The 14,318-nt window shown below is 45.3% G+C and overlaps 1 protein-coding gene across 3 annotated transcripts in view; it reads right to left on the bottom strand.

Moving 5' to 3' along the window:
- Window positions 1-14,318, bottom strand: part of LOC147902966 (Glutathione S-transferase family protein) — a 67,480-nt gene that overhangs the window by 47,526 nt on the left and 5,636 nt on the right. For all 3 annotated transcript variants that reach the window (XM_087374079.1, XM_087374080.1, XM_087374081.1), the window contains exon 4: window positions 4,249-4,343. In XM_087374079.1, coding sequence (XP_087230205.1) covers window positions 4,249-4,343 — 95 coding nt within the window. The remainder of the gene's footprint in view (window positions 1-4,248; window positions 4,344-14,318) is intronic.

Here is a 14,318-nt window from a genome sequence, read left to right as displayed (position 1 = left end):
GTGTATTGGGTTTTGAGTTGAAGGTTTATTAAGTGCAAAATCTACCCCTCTCGAAAAGTAATCCTCTTCAAGAGGGGGTGAAGGTGTTCTTTCTCTCCCGTGCAAAGTCCTCTCTGGTTATGGGTGTTCATCTTCCTGTCCAAACACTCTTTCACCAATTTATTGATAGCAGGAAACAAAAAGAAATGACCATAACTTTCTTACCTTAAATTGAACTATAGTGATCCAACCAGTCAGAATAACTGGTGCATATGCTTCAAACTAGCCATCGCGGTAATGGAGGAAAAGGAATAAGTTCATTGTTATATGTCCCTTCCCCTTCCATTCTTTCCTTTTAGTAATACAAGAGAGAAAATGTCTTGCTGTAATTTCAAAAAAAAAGGTTTATTTTACAGAAAACGTCAAGTGTTGTAGAGTTGGCGGTACTTATCCGACTCCCGCTTCGTTTGTGTTGGAGAAGACACTTAAAATGACCTCCTTTCCCTTCTCTTTCAAGCTTTTCTTCTTGTATTTCTGCTGTAAACTGGTACACTCCGTTTGGGCTACTTGTTTTGAGCGGATTGGAGCTCTAGATACCGTTATAGGGGATACTTGATGAGTGGATCACTCCCTTAAAATCTTATTCCTATCCGACTTTCCGTTGGGGAGAACGGGGGATCCCTTTTCCTCACGGTTTAAGGATTTTAAGGGTACATTCACATGGGGGGAGGGGGGCAATTCACCCTGTGAGGACACCCCGTTCACCATTGAAGACCAGAAATTTTCAGAAAAATCCCTTGTCTCAGAACCTCGGGATCGGTCAGTCGTGATCCTTTTCCGCAAACCTCTCTTGCAACTTCCGTCGTCCGCACCAATCGCCCTCTTCTCGTCCCGCTCATGGATCGTCACCGCTCTGATACCAAATGTGAAGATCCACACTTTTCGAAAATGCAAATGTGTGCAATGCATGCAGAATTTGAATGCCGATTGGCCCTCCAATGGGGAAGAGCGCCCTTGTGAGAGTACTTGTTTCTTTTTCGACCTACATGCAAGGTGGGAGAGAGATGACAGATGAATGCAATGTGGTAGAGAGAATGCTACATGAGATTCACAATGAAAGGGTGATACCCTTTCATTAATGTCCCTTGAGATCACTCAAGTTCCATCTTCCCATTTACACCTACCCTTATCCTATGACCCATGCACCTACCGTTCAATGCACTCTAATGCACCGTTTCCCTTTCCTATTGCCCCTAGGACCTAGACACGTGTGTGCACATCTTTATTACTAATCATTGGCCAATGTTACATAATTTTGGCAGTACTGTTTACACCGCTTGATCGATCATAAATACAAACATATAACTGCACCATCAAATTGGCGCCTAACAATAATAAGGTTCTAATGACTATTAATTAACTAAATAATCATTTCTCTTGTCATGACAGCCGCCTCACCACGACCTCTAACACCCGAGGGAGGGGCCTTCTTCTTTCTTCCAAAAGATCGTCTCCCCTCAGCACAAGATTCCCAGCCGACCAAGGAGACTCCCCTGGGAAGAGGCAAGCCCCCTTATTCCCCCCATTACCATCATCCATCCCCCCGACATCCAAACCCCTTCTCCCCTTTGCCCCCACCCCCAACTGCCACCCACAGCTCTCTTCTTCTTCTCTCACCACCCACCCCTTCCTCCCCCTCCGCCACTCTCGCTAACCCTTCAGCGCAGCCGGTGATCACCCTCCAATTGTTCCTCCTCATCGCCACCCCACAACTCCAATTTCCACCAACATCCCCTCTTCTCACGTCTTGCATCGTCCACCCTTGTCTAGGCCATCTGCTCACTCAGGCCACATCTTGGCTTTCTCATCTCAGTTCCAGCACATCTATTCACAAAGCCACAGCACGGACCCCGCAATGTTGGGACAGGAGAGACAGAGAATGACATTGGGTACTAAGTGCTCGGACAGGAGAGACAGAGAGCAGCAAGTTACCCAAGAGCATAGTTACAATCAAATGTTTGAAGTCCAATTTTTTTATATCAGAATTTCACTAAAAGATATGCTCTACTGCATATTTTGGCATACTATCATTACATATAATAGCACACAGCTTACAAGCTACAAATTTCATTAAAATCCAGACTTTTGAACCAAAAACCCATCACCTAAACCAGACCAGTCACCATTCTGTACTAAGAATTGAATTACAAAGCTTGGAAGTTGGGGCCTAGGTCCATAAATTGAAAACAAATTACAAAGTCAAATATGAAACCTTTTTTCCTAAAAAAACAGCTCGCAAGTTAGAACTTGCAAATACGAAACTTGAAAGTGTTACTTCAAACTTCCAATTTCAAGTTCACATTGATCAATGACGAATCGTGATTGTGTCCACAAGCATCATTGTCAAGGGTAGTAACTACTAACTAGTTACTAAATAGCTAGCATCTAAAAACTTTAAATAATCAAATCTACACTATTGCTTCCATTGGTTCGCCTTGGGGTCTCTTCTTCTTCCTTGTCTTTGTCCTCATCCTCATCCTCGTCCTCATGCTCTTCATCATCTTCGTCCACATCGAGCAACCCATCATCGACATCCACTATGCTCTTTGGCTGTCAATTTTAACGCAGGTGTACGAGTCGTCATCGCACAGTTACATACTACAGGGGCTTTCCAAAAAGCCCAAATCAATGAGATTTGTTCTTTAGGTCTATTTCAAGCTTTGAGAATTTTCAAACATGTGATGGGCAAGGCAGCGCTTTTTCAAACATGTGATGGGCAAGGCAGCACTTTGTTTGGAGTTTCTAAATGTCATTTTTTCAAACATTTGATAACCTAATCAAGCGTGTTTGATACTAAGTATGCCCAAGAGGTCATTACCACCTTTCGTATGCGGAAGATGACATATTTATTCTACATTGATCCGTGAAGGACTACGCATTGACCCGTGGTTGAAGCACATGCTAGTGGACAGGAGGTGCCACCACTTTGTAGAGAGAGAGACCTCAAGACAATACCGCACACCGCCCCCAAGCACCGAGGATTTCGAAAGGGGGCCCTCCGGATTGTGGCTTAACCACAAAGGATGCAATGGGACTTCACTTCAAGCATGGCAAACAAGTTGACAAAGGGGTATCATGCCTATTCAATCAAGATGGTCTCACCAGCCTGCAAGATTGTTGTACAGAGGGTCTTTCGGATTGAGGAGAACCATCAACAGCCTGTACCCTCACCCACATTATTGTTTGGGAGACGGTGTCCAACATTATTGCTTGGAACTTCTGGGTTGCCTGTTGCAGATTGGTGATGGAAGGCCAGCACATACCTCCAGCAACCACCCTCATTCCAATTGGCATGATATCATCTATACCTTGTGTGCCAAATGGGAGCGAGGGTCGGTAGGTTGTCGGATGACTGTCGAAAGACATGCGCCAAGCTTGGCTTGCAAGCATATTCTACACATTCATGGATCGAGGCATCCGTCGTTGGTTGTTTAGTCCCCCACCCTAGTTGATGGTGGTTGATGGCCTATGTATCTAAATTCCCTAGGCAATGAGTTGGGTTCTCTAGAAGAGACATGGACATCAGCCACCAGCACTTCTTTTACTTTCTTCCACAATCAGCGCCATAGGGATAGCTGATTTAGATGGTTGGTTTTCTCTCAAGCACTAATAGAAGTTTCTTTTCTTTGGAGAAAAAATTTTGACAAAAGGCACGCTAGGCTATCCACTCACTTTACTTCATCATGCACTAGATCTCCCTTCTAGCTTGCTCAAAGCTTCATGTGTGAAGTCAAGATTTGATGCTCTTAATGGCCAATTTCGGATGCTGAATCCGATGTATCATGGTTGTAAAGTGGCATTTCACATACAATAAGCTTCTTTTATTATTGTGATCGACGAGTGCAAATCATGTCTTCCTTTGAGCTCTTTATATGGTCTTTTATATTCTCTTCAATTGCAATCGCAACTGACGTCTTTAGGATTACAGAACCCTATGCCATTATGCTTTTTTGCATTACATGATTGGAGTCACAATGTATGACTTTACCACTATTGCATTTGCGATAAGTTTCTCTAGTAAAGATTCAAAGCCCAAATGCTTTATGAGTAGGTCTCTAGATAAGGGAGCACTTTGCAAAAGCTTAGCTCGCGAACATTGCTTTTGCTTTTAACTTTACAAGTGACAATGACAACCTTTATTCGCTTTATCCTCCTCAAAGAAATAGATTTGTATTGAACATGCATGCCATTAACCTGCCTCAAACTTACCGTGAGATGTCATGTAATCGAATGACTCGAGAGCTTCTGAAGGACTTCGATAAATATTAGGAGATAACATATGCACCAAATGCTCATCAACCCACCTGCAACAAATAACACGTAATCATTCTCCAGTATAGAAAACTCAACAAAATTTTGTTTGTGTGCACAATTTTACTTTTAAAGCAAGGTTGTAAAAAAGTTACAAAGATTAAAAGTCCAAAGTCAAAGTTATCCTTGAAACAAAAAAAGTATATGTTATGTCCCTACTAGGAGTAACCCAGGCTTAGCCATGATTGGATGATCAAGGATTAAATCATGGATGATCAAGGATTAAAACCTAAGATCTTAGTATATCGAGGCGTTGGATCCACCTAAGGTTGAGACTAAGCTAGTGTGACTAGAGCTGGCTATTCCAAGAAAGGTAACACTATCTAGGGAAAAGCATTGCCTACCATGAAAAGCATGCTATTAAGTCATAGCTCTTAGAATAGGAGATGGATGCTAAAAGATAGGAAGCTTAGGCTGATTGGGCATAGCAATAGCCGCAACAAGAGATATTGTGATTGTAGTGGGACAGGCACTCTTGATTTAGGGGCAAATGTTTCCGGTGGTGGACATCAAATGGTAGCACCGTCTCCTCTAAGTGAGAGGCCTTCAGGTGTGGTCCAGTGAAGTCCGAAGAGTAGTGTCCCACATGCTGGCCCTCGATGTATTTGATCAGGGAGAGCTTAGTAGAGGGCATGTGATTATGGGGGATCTTAAACGTATACAACCCTGCTTGTCCACAATTTTGTTTGTGTGCACAATTTTACTTTTGAAGCAAGGTTGTAAAAAAGTTACAAAGATTAAAAGTCCAAAGTCAAAGTTATCCTTGAAACAAAAAAAGTATATGTTATGTCCCTACTAGGAGTAACCCAGGCTTAGCCATGATTGGATGATCAAGGATTAAATCATGGATGATCAAGGATTAAAACCTAAGATCTTAGTATATCGAGGCGTTGGATCCACCTAAGGTTGAGACTAAGCTAGTGTGACTAGAGCTGGCTATTCCAAGAAAGGTAACACTATCTAGGGAAAAGCATTGCCTACCATGAAAAGCATGCTAGTAAGTCATAGCTCTTAGAATAGGAGATGGATGCTAAAAGATAGGAAGCTTAGGCTGATTGGGCATAGCAATAGCCGCAACAAGAGATATTGTGATTGTAGTGGGACAGGCACTCTTGATTTAGGGGCAAATGTTCCTGGTGGTGGACATCAAATGGTAGCACCGTCTCCTCTAAGTGAGAGGCCTTCAGGTGTGGTCCAGTGAAGTCCGAAGAGTAGTGTCCCACATGCTGGCCCTCGATGTATTTGATCAGGGAGAGCTTAGTAGAGGGCATGTGATTATGGGGGATCTTAAACGTATACAACCCTGCTTGTCCACAACAACACCCCTCTTTCTGGAGGTGGCTTACACAGAGCCTTCAAAATGTAGACTCTTGGATTGTTAAAGCTGACTTTAGCAATCTGGAGTTCGAAGAGCACGAGCAAGGTGGGGTGGGATGCCCTCTACCTAGCAGAGTACTTGGGAGCAATCCATCTTCGCAATAAAAGGTGGAGACCACTGGAGGGATGTAGAGTTCTCCACACTTCTTGATAATAGGCAGCATGATGGTCCCCTAAAGAGGCTTGACATATTCTATGCAGGAGATCGGGTGATGCTAACCCTAAACCCTAAATCCTAAGAGGCATGGGTATCATGGGGGGGACGACGATGTCAAATCAGTTTCCCAATTTGTGCTTCACCTACAGCAGCCCCATGGCAGACTCCCATAGAAGGGGGTCAACATTCCCAATGCCTTGCTACAAGAGAAGGATGCTAGAAAATGAAATCCCACAAGAGGGTATCCCGCAGCGGAAGACTAATAGATGGGCCCAAGAATTACAAGTGGAAGTCTTCACTATCGAATCAAGCTTCATCAACATGTGTGTACTTCATAACCAACACTTATATATTTCCGTTAGTCCAAAACCAGACCATATATAATACCAAAATTTCCTACTATAAGCCTGGCACCTCTAGATCTCTGAGCCTGCATGCTCCACTGGGCTTGATCCCTTCCACCGGAAAGCCAGCCTAGGTGGGCTGCCACTCTAGCTTAGTCTGCAACTTCTTCTGGTTCCTGAATGTAGGCCCAAGGTAACTCCAGCTGCTGCTCCTATCTGCTGTGTGAAGGCTACTCCAAGTGATGGTTTATAAAGGTGCAAATGGCCCCTTTTCTAGGCTCCAAGGGTCCTGCAAATAGCCGACTCAATAGGGGGATGTCTGTAGCAGCCGACCTGGTTGGCTGGCTCCAACCAGCCCAACCAGGCCCTACACGTGCCTCTTCAACCCCCTTGACTGCTGCACCAGTTCTGCCTCCTGTCAGGTCCTCTCCAGCCCCATACAGCCTTGTACCCTGCTCTGTATACCTCCGTACAGCCTTTTGTACAATCCGTACTGCTGATGTCAGCACCACCTGTCCTAGGCCTGCATCTCTGCGCAGTTCTTGCTCCAGCCAGTCCGAGATGGCCACGTGGCATACCCAACGTCCTGTCCTCGATGGAGCCTCAACTGCCTGGTATCCTCCTTGCTTGCTGCCCACATAGCAGTCCATGTGCTGCCCATGTGGCAGCCCCATACATGTTCTCTTGTTTGCTGTGAGGTGCTGCCCATGTGGCATATACCTAGGTGCTGCCCATGTGGCAGCCCCTCTGTTTATCTCGGTCGGTGTGTTGCCCACATGGTGTCCAATCAAATGCCCATGTGGCAACCCTAACCCTAGGTCCACCTCCCCCACGCTCTCCTCATTTGGGGGCTTACAAATGGCAAGGTGACCACTGTATTTCCAACACCCCGACCCATTTTGGCCTCATCCCGATCCTTCGATGAAGATGCTCCGGGAGCTCCCGTATCGCAATCCTCTGGAACACTTTGGCATCTTCATAGTCTTCTCCTGGCTTTCCAACCAGTGGCTCCAAGTCTGCCAAATCCGGTTCCGCTTCTGCACACCAATCTAGTACACAAGTCCATCTTAGGTAGCACCTGATGGCAAAGTCACGAACCGGCTCTAAACTTGAGTTCTCCACATACCAGCATCCTCAAGTTGTCCCCCTCATGATGGGTGAACAGCCTTAAGTTCTCCAAGCACCAAGCCAAGGTCTGTTTCAACCCGCCCTCCGTCAGGCTAGGTCTACAACCCAACAACATACCCAAAACATCATATCCCAAGCACAAATCCAGATTACTAGACCTTAAAGTTCCAAATGTAGTTCTGCGTTGTTGTCTCCCGCTAAGTCACAACCTCCATCTAACCCTAAGTCCTCAGCTCCTGTCGAAGAACCCCCCTCTACTCCAACAACACCAACCAAGTACCCGGATAACTCCAAGCACTCGTCACTATCCATCACAAAGAATCCTGACTCCTCTTCTAACCAGTCTTCAATGTCTGACATCCTGACAGTAACACCAGGGTCCATGTATCTCATCTTAGCAACACTCGAAGTAGCCATCAAGAAAAGTTCCTCTGTCACCACCAGCTAAGCTGAATCCTCTTAATCCTCTTACTCCAAGATGGCACCCTTCTTCTTTTTGCAATCTTTCTCAAAATGTCGTGGCTCATCGCAGTAGAAGTACTTCTTCTTTCTTTCTTTCTCTTCTTCTTGTTGTCTTCATCTGAAGAATCCGCTCCGTCATCAGATTTGCGCTTGCCTTAGCTAGGCTTACCCTTGCCCTTGCCTTTGCTCCTGTCGTAAGCTATGAGGACCTTGTCACCCTTATCCATACCATTGTACTTCTTCCCCCGAGCTTCTTGTTGCAGCAGCAATGGAACCAGCTCCTTGAAAGTCACAAGGGCCGTCCTCTGCCTACAATCATAGTAGTCATAAAACTACCATAGCTTCGGGCTTGCCATCCTGGTCGACAGGCCTGGGACAGGTGGCACTTGTTGGGGTAAAGGCACTGGCCACCCTTGTAACAGTTTTATTCTAGTACTACTAAGTACACTAAGTACACATTGTACTTAGGTACTTAGTGGCCCTAGTCTTATCCACAGATATATATACTAGTGTGTGTACTTGGGGAGGTACCACTTATTGTTTCATCCCCACCCACTGGTGTGTGACTACGGTGAGTGTGTCTCCTTCACTCCCTACTCCAAATCTCTCTCCCTCTCAATCTCTCAACTGGTATCAGAGCCAACGGGCTCTCTCTCCCTCCTCTTCCACTCCCTCCTCTCCCTAGCCTACCCCTTCCGTACGGACCAATCCGTACGGCCGTACGTCGTCCGTACAACCGTACGGACGGATCGCGAAGGCGCGGCTGCAACGGCGCAGGCCAGGGCTGCAAGGCGCGAGGCAAGGGCTGCAAAGGTGTGGCTGCAAGGGCGCAGGCAAGGCGCGGCTGCAACGGCGCAGGCCAGGGCTGCAAGGCGCGAGGCAAGGGCTGCAAAGGCGTGGCTGCAAGGGTGCAGGCAAGGGCTGCAAGGCGCGGGCGCGGGCGAGCTAAGCTGCAGAAGCAGCAAGAGGCGAAGGCGAAGGCGCCGTCGAGCTCCAGCTGGGCGCGGTCGAGCTCCAGTTCCCCCCCCTTCTCTCTCAAAATCTGGTACAGCACTGCTGTACTTGACTTTCAAGTACAGCCAACAGTCAGGGTACCACAGATCGAGGAACATTTCTTTTCTGTTTATCTGTTTTCCACGGGAAAACATTGTCTTTCGCCACTGGCATTTGAGCCAGGTGTTCTACTTGGGGCAGGGCTTTCACTCGCACTGAGGCTTATCAAATGCCGTAAACAGTGTCGAGACAGGTCTTATCACTTGGCCAGTGATTGTACACAGTGGTGGCACTGAGAGTATGCATTGGACAGATCTGTACTTGATACTTGCAGTGTATGCTTTGTTTAATGCAACTCAATGGATTTGCAGTCAAACGCCTTGTGTGAGCAGTAGCAGTTGATGCCATTTACTGTGTCAATGCACGGAATGTGCTGCCAATTCAAGGGGCTTTTGATGCTATTATGCTTGTGACAAATGCTTTAGCTTGTTGCTGAAAGTACAATCACATTTGGTACAGATTTGGTCGATTTTGACCAAGTTTAACTTTAGTCAAATTTGGGGCTTTTGTAGCCTGACCGGCAATTTGTCAAGTGGGAGCACTCTACATGCATCAGGCTATCTTGTGGAGCACTACTATGCTTTGAAAGTGCAAATTTGACTTACAGTGTTTGGTCAAAGGTCAATCTTTTCAAATTGGAGGTCACATCCCTGATTTTCTTCATGCATTCAAAGGGCTTTTGAGCCACCTTACTTCCAAACTGTAAATTCAGTTGGGGGGGAAGTTTCTGGAGCATATGGAGGTCTAAAATCAGAGATTTTCATCCAAAATCAGAGATTCACTGTTTCTTGACAGTCCTGGACTGTCAAACAGCAAGTTTGACCAAATTTGACTGTCAAAAAGTCACTGTTTCTGCAGCAAGTGGGAGAAAGACTTTCAGTTGGTTTTATGCCACTGAAACAGTACCAAGTTCACTTTTGATCGTACTTCCGCTGCGGGAGAATTTTTTCTTGGAGTGACTAGTGCTTAATTGCACACCTACAGGGAGTCTACTTTCTTTACTATGAGTTCCGGTAGCGACGTGTCGTCCTTGTTTCAGATAAAGAAGCTCGAAGGAGCTAAAAATTACGACATATGGAGGACACAATGCTACAATGTGCTGATGCAGAAGGACCAGTACAAGCCTATAAAGGAGAAGGGTGTTAAGCCCCCCAACGTTACTGATGAGCAGTGGGAGAAGATGGACGGCTTGGCCAGGTCGACCATTATGCTTACAGTTGTTGATTCACTGGTTGTAGGCATCAGGGATGAACCTACTGCGTGGAAGATGTGGCAACGTCTTGAGGATACTTATGCCAAGAAAAGTGCCACGGGAAAAGCTTACTGGCTAAAAAAGCTTGTTGGTCTTCAAATGAAGGAGGGGACAGCTATGTCCACTCATATTATTGAGTTTAACAGCATATTCAGCCAGGTGATCAACCAGGGGTTGAAGCTCGATGATGAGCTGAAAGCTACACTCATCCTATGTTCTCTACCTGAGTCATGGGACACATTCAGGACTTCTACCAGCAACTCAAAAGCCATTCTGTTATTTGCAGATGTGGAGAGTGCTCTTCTACAGGAAGAGATGAACAGAAAGAACAATGCTATTGGGAAGTCAAATGCTTTGAATGCACGCAGCAGGTCCAAAACACGTGGAAAAGACAAAGAAAGAGAGAGGAGCAAGTCCCGCTCTAAGAGTGATCTTGTATGCAACTATTGCGGCAAGAAGGGACATATTGAGAAAAAGTGTTTTCAAAAGAAGAATGACCAGAGAGCCAAAGAAGGCAAGGCTCAAGGCAAGTCTAAGGGCAAAGAAAAAGAGGAGCTGAATGTTACTTATGTTAGTGACAGTGACAGTGGACGTGAGATATGTTTCACCTCTTCACTGGAGGCTCATACACTTCATGCTGGTGATGGATCAGATATGTTTTCCTGGATTATAGATTCAGGTGCTTCCTTTCATGTGACATCCTACAGAAATCTGTTTGTCAGATATGCAGGAGGGCAAAAGGGAGTTGTCTTTCTTGGTGATAACCATGCATGTTCTATCATTGGCATAGGTGATGTCAGGCTTGTTCTTGAAAATGGCCAGCAGTTAATGCTCAAAGGGGTCAGGCATGTTCCTGAGGTGAAGAAAAACTTGATTTCCACAGGGTTGTTGGATGACGATGGTTATCATACCACCTTTGGTAATCAGAAATGGAAAATCAGCAAAGGGGCAATGGCTATTGCCAAAGGTCCTAAGGTTGATACTTTGTATTCACTTCATGGTGGACATTGTCCACATTCTGATGTAAATGCCACCGAGCTGCCAAAGATTTCATTGTGGCATAGCCGGCTTGGCCATATGAGTATTAAGGGAATGGAGCAATTGGCTCATTTTGGTTACTTGCCGAGTCTAAAATTTTCAGATTTAAAGAAATGTGAATTTTGTCTCTACGGTCGTCAAGTACAAATACCTCATAAGAGAAGGTCAGATCAGAAATTACAGCTCTTGGAGCTAGTACATACAGATGTGTGTGAGATGCCTACACTCTCTTTAGGAGGTTCAAAGTACATACTGTCATTCATAGATGACGCCACCCGCAAAGTGTGGGTTTACACTCTCAGAAAGAAGAGTGATACGTTCAAGGCTTTCACTAAGTTTGTTGCACTGGTCGAAAATGAGACAGGCAAAAAACTGAAAGCCTTACGATCTGACAATGGTGGAGAGTATTTGTCCAAAGAATTTCAAGAATTCTGTGAGGCAAAGGGTATTCAAAGGGTGTTGTCTGCACCATATGATCCTCCACAGAATGGTACAGCTGAAAAAATGTTCAGGACCATTCAAGAGAAAGTCAGATCCATGTTGTCACATGCTGCACTGCCCCACACATTTTGGGCTGAAGCTGTAAAGACAGCTGTGCACCTTATTAATAGGTCACCAAACAAGAGACTATGAGGTGGTGTGCCTGAACAGGCATGGACGGGTAAGCCTCCGTCTTACAAACACCTACGGGTCTTTGGTTGTGTCGAGTATGTGCATGTACGCAGGGAGGACAGAACTAAACTGGATCCAAAGTCTCTTAAATGCATATTCCTAGGTTACGGTGACAAAGGTGAGATGGGCTACAGGATTTGGGATCCCAAGAACAGAAAGCTTATACGCAGCAATGATGTCGTGTTTGATGAAACCATCATGTTCAAAGAACCTGTTGTACAGCAGGGACCTTTAAAAGTAACTATTGATGATGACAGGCATCATGGGCAACACAGACAGGCTGTAAATCAGCCACAACAGCAGCATAATCAGCCATTAAATGATGCTGCAGCAGATCCTAATGGACAGCCAGTTATGGCAGAAGACATCCCAATGGATGAGGCACAGTTAGGTAATCTTCCTGACATGCAAATGCAGCCAAGAGACATGGAACAGCCACCTTATCTGGGTGATGAACAGGCTGGACAGCCAGCTCAAGACGGTGGTCTTTGGGTTAGAAGGTCAACCAGACCGACGCGGCAGCCAGAAAGATTTGTTCCAGGCATTGATTATTTAATGCTCACTGATTGTGGAGAGCCTTCATGCTACAGAGAGGCTAGGCAGAGGGCAGACAAGATTCAATGGGATCTTGCTATGAAGTCTGAAATGGACAGTCTTCACAAGAATGGCACTTGGGAATTGGTATCCTTGCCTACTGGTAAGAAAGTACTGCCATGCAAATGGGTTTATCGACTTAAGGTCACACCTGGTGAAAAGCCAAAGCATAAAGCCAGACTGGTTGCCAAGGGGTTCAAGCAGGAATATGGTGTTGACTTTGACGAGATATTCTCTCCTGTTGTTAAGATGACAACACTCAGAACTGTATTAGCATTGGTTGCACATGCAGATATGGACTTGGTCCAAATGGATGTCAAGACAACATTTCTTCATGGTGATTTACATGAGGAAATTTTTATGCAGCAGCCAGAGGGTTTTACAGTGAAGGGCAAAGAGAAGCTTGTATGCAAACTAAAGAAAAGTCTTTATGGTCTAAAGCAGGCACCCAGGGAATGGTATCATAAGTTTGATACATTCATGCGAACCCAGGGTTACAGGAGAAGTGACATTGATCACTGCTTGTATACCAAGAAAGCTTCAGATGGCAGTTTACTTATCCTCATTTTGTATGTGGATGACATGTTAATTGCTGGAAAATCTCATAATGAGATGAATGCCTTGAAAAAGAGATTGCACCAGACCTTTGATATGAAAGATCTTGGTGATGCCAACCATATATTGGGTATGCGAAACTTCAGGATAGGGAAAAGCGGTTGCTATACTTGTCTCAGAAGGAATATATTGGCAAGGTCTTGCAGAGATTTCACATGGAGGGGGGGAAGAGTATTGGTACTCCATTGCCTCCTTATGTGAAAATCAGTGCTTTGGACAGCCCTCAGACAGATGCTGAAAAAGCTGAGATGTCAAAGATTCCGTATGCATCAGCATGTGGCAGTCTCATGTATGCTATGGTTGCAACCAGGCCCGATATTGCGTTTGCAGTGGGAGTGGTTAGCAGATACATGGCTAAACCTGGCAAAAAGCATTGGAATGCAGTAAAAGGTGTCATGAGATACCTGAAGGGTACACACGACTTGTGTATATGTTTCGGCAGTCAAGATGCAAAAGTGCAGGGTTATACAGACTCTGATTATGCCGGTCACCCTGATACCCGGAAGTCTACTACCGGATATGTTTTCACTTTCACTGGAGGTGCAGTGTCATGGGTATCTAGAATGCAGCAATGCATTGCTTTGTCTACTACAGAAGCTGAATATATTGCAGCCACTGAGGCGTGCAAGGAAGCTATATGGCTATCTCGGCTAGTGGCAGATTTGGGCTACTCTAGTGATACTCCATTGTTGCATTGTAACAGTCAGAGTGCCATACAGTTGGCACGAAATCCTGTTTTTCATGCAAAGACGAAGCACATCGACGTGAAGTATCATTTTATCAGGGAGGTGCTTGAGAACAAGCAACTTCAGCTTGTGAAAGTTCACACTGATGACAATCCAGCAGATCTGTTGACCAAAGGATTGGCTGCTGAGCGGTTTGCACACTGCAGACGGCTTATGGGTATAGGATAAGCAGACCAATTGGTCTTGTACATGATGATGTATATTGCTGTTTTTTTTTTACTCTCTTATGGGCACACTGCCTTTAAGTGGGAGGTTGTTGGGGTAAAGGCACTGGCCACCCTTGTAACAGTTTTATTCTAGTACTACTAAGTACACTAAGTACACATTGTACTTAGGTACTTAGTGGCCCTAGTCTTATCCACAGATATATATACTAGTGTGTGTACTTGGGGAGGTACCACTTATTGTTTCATCCCCACCCACTGGTGTGTGACTACGGTGAGTGTGTCTCCTTCACTCCCTACTCCAAATCTCTCTCCCTCTCAATCTCTCAGCACTGACATTAGCAGTACAGACTGTGCAAAGGCTGT

Source organism: Dipteris shenzhenensis, chromosome 4 (genome assembly GCF_047967505.1).
Source record: "Dipteris shenzhenensis isolate YYH24624 ecotype China chromosome 4, Dip_SZ_1.0, whole genome shotgun sequence".
NCBI classification, from domain to species: domain Eukaryota; kingdom Viridiplantae; phylum Streptophyta; class Polypodiopsida; order Gleicheniales; family Dipteridaceae; genus Dipteris; species Dipteris shenzhenensis.
Note: the sequence above shows the minus strand (reverse complement) of the source record. Positions and strands in the feature narration are given on the sequence as shown.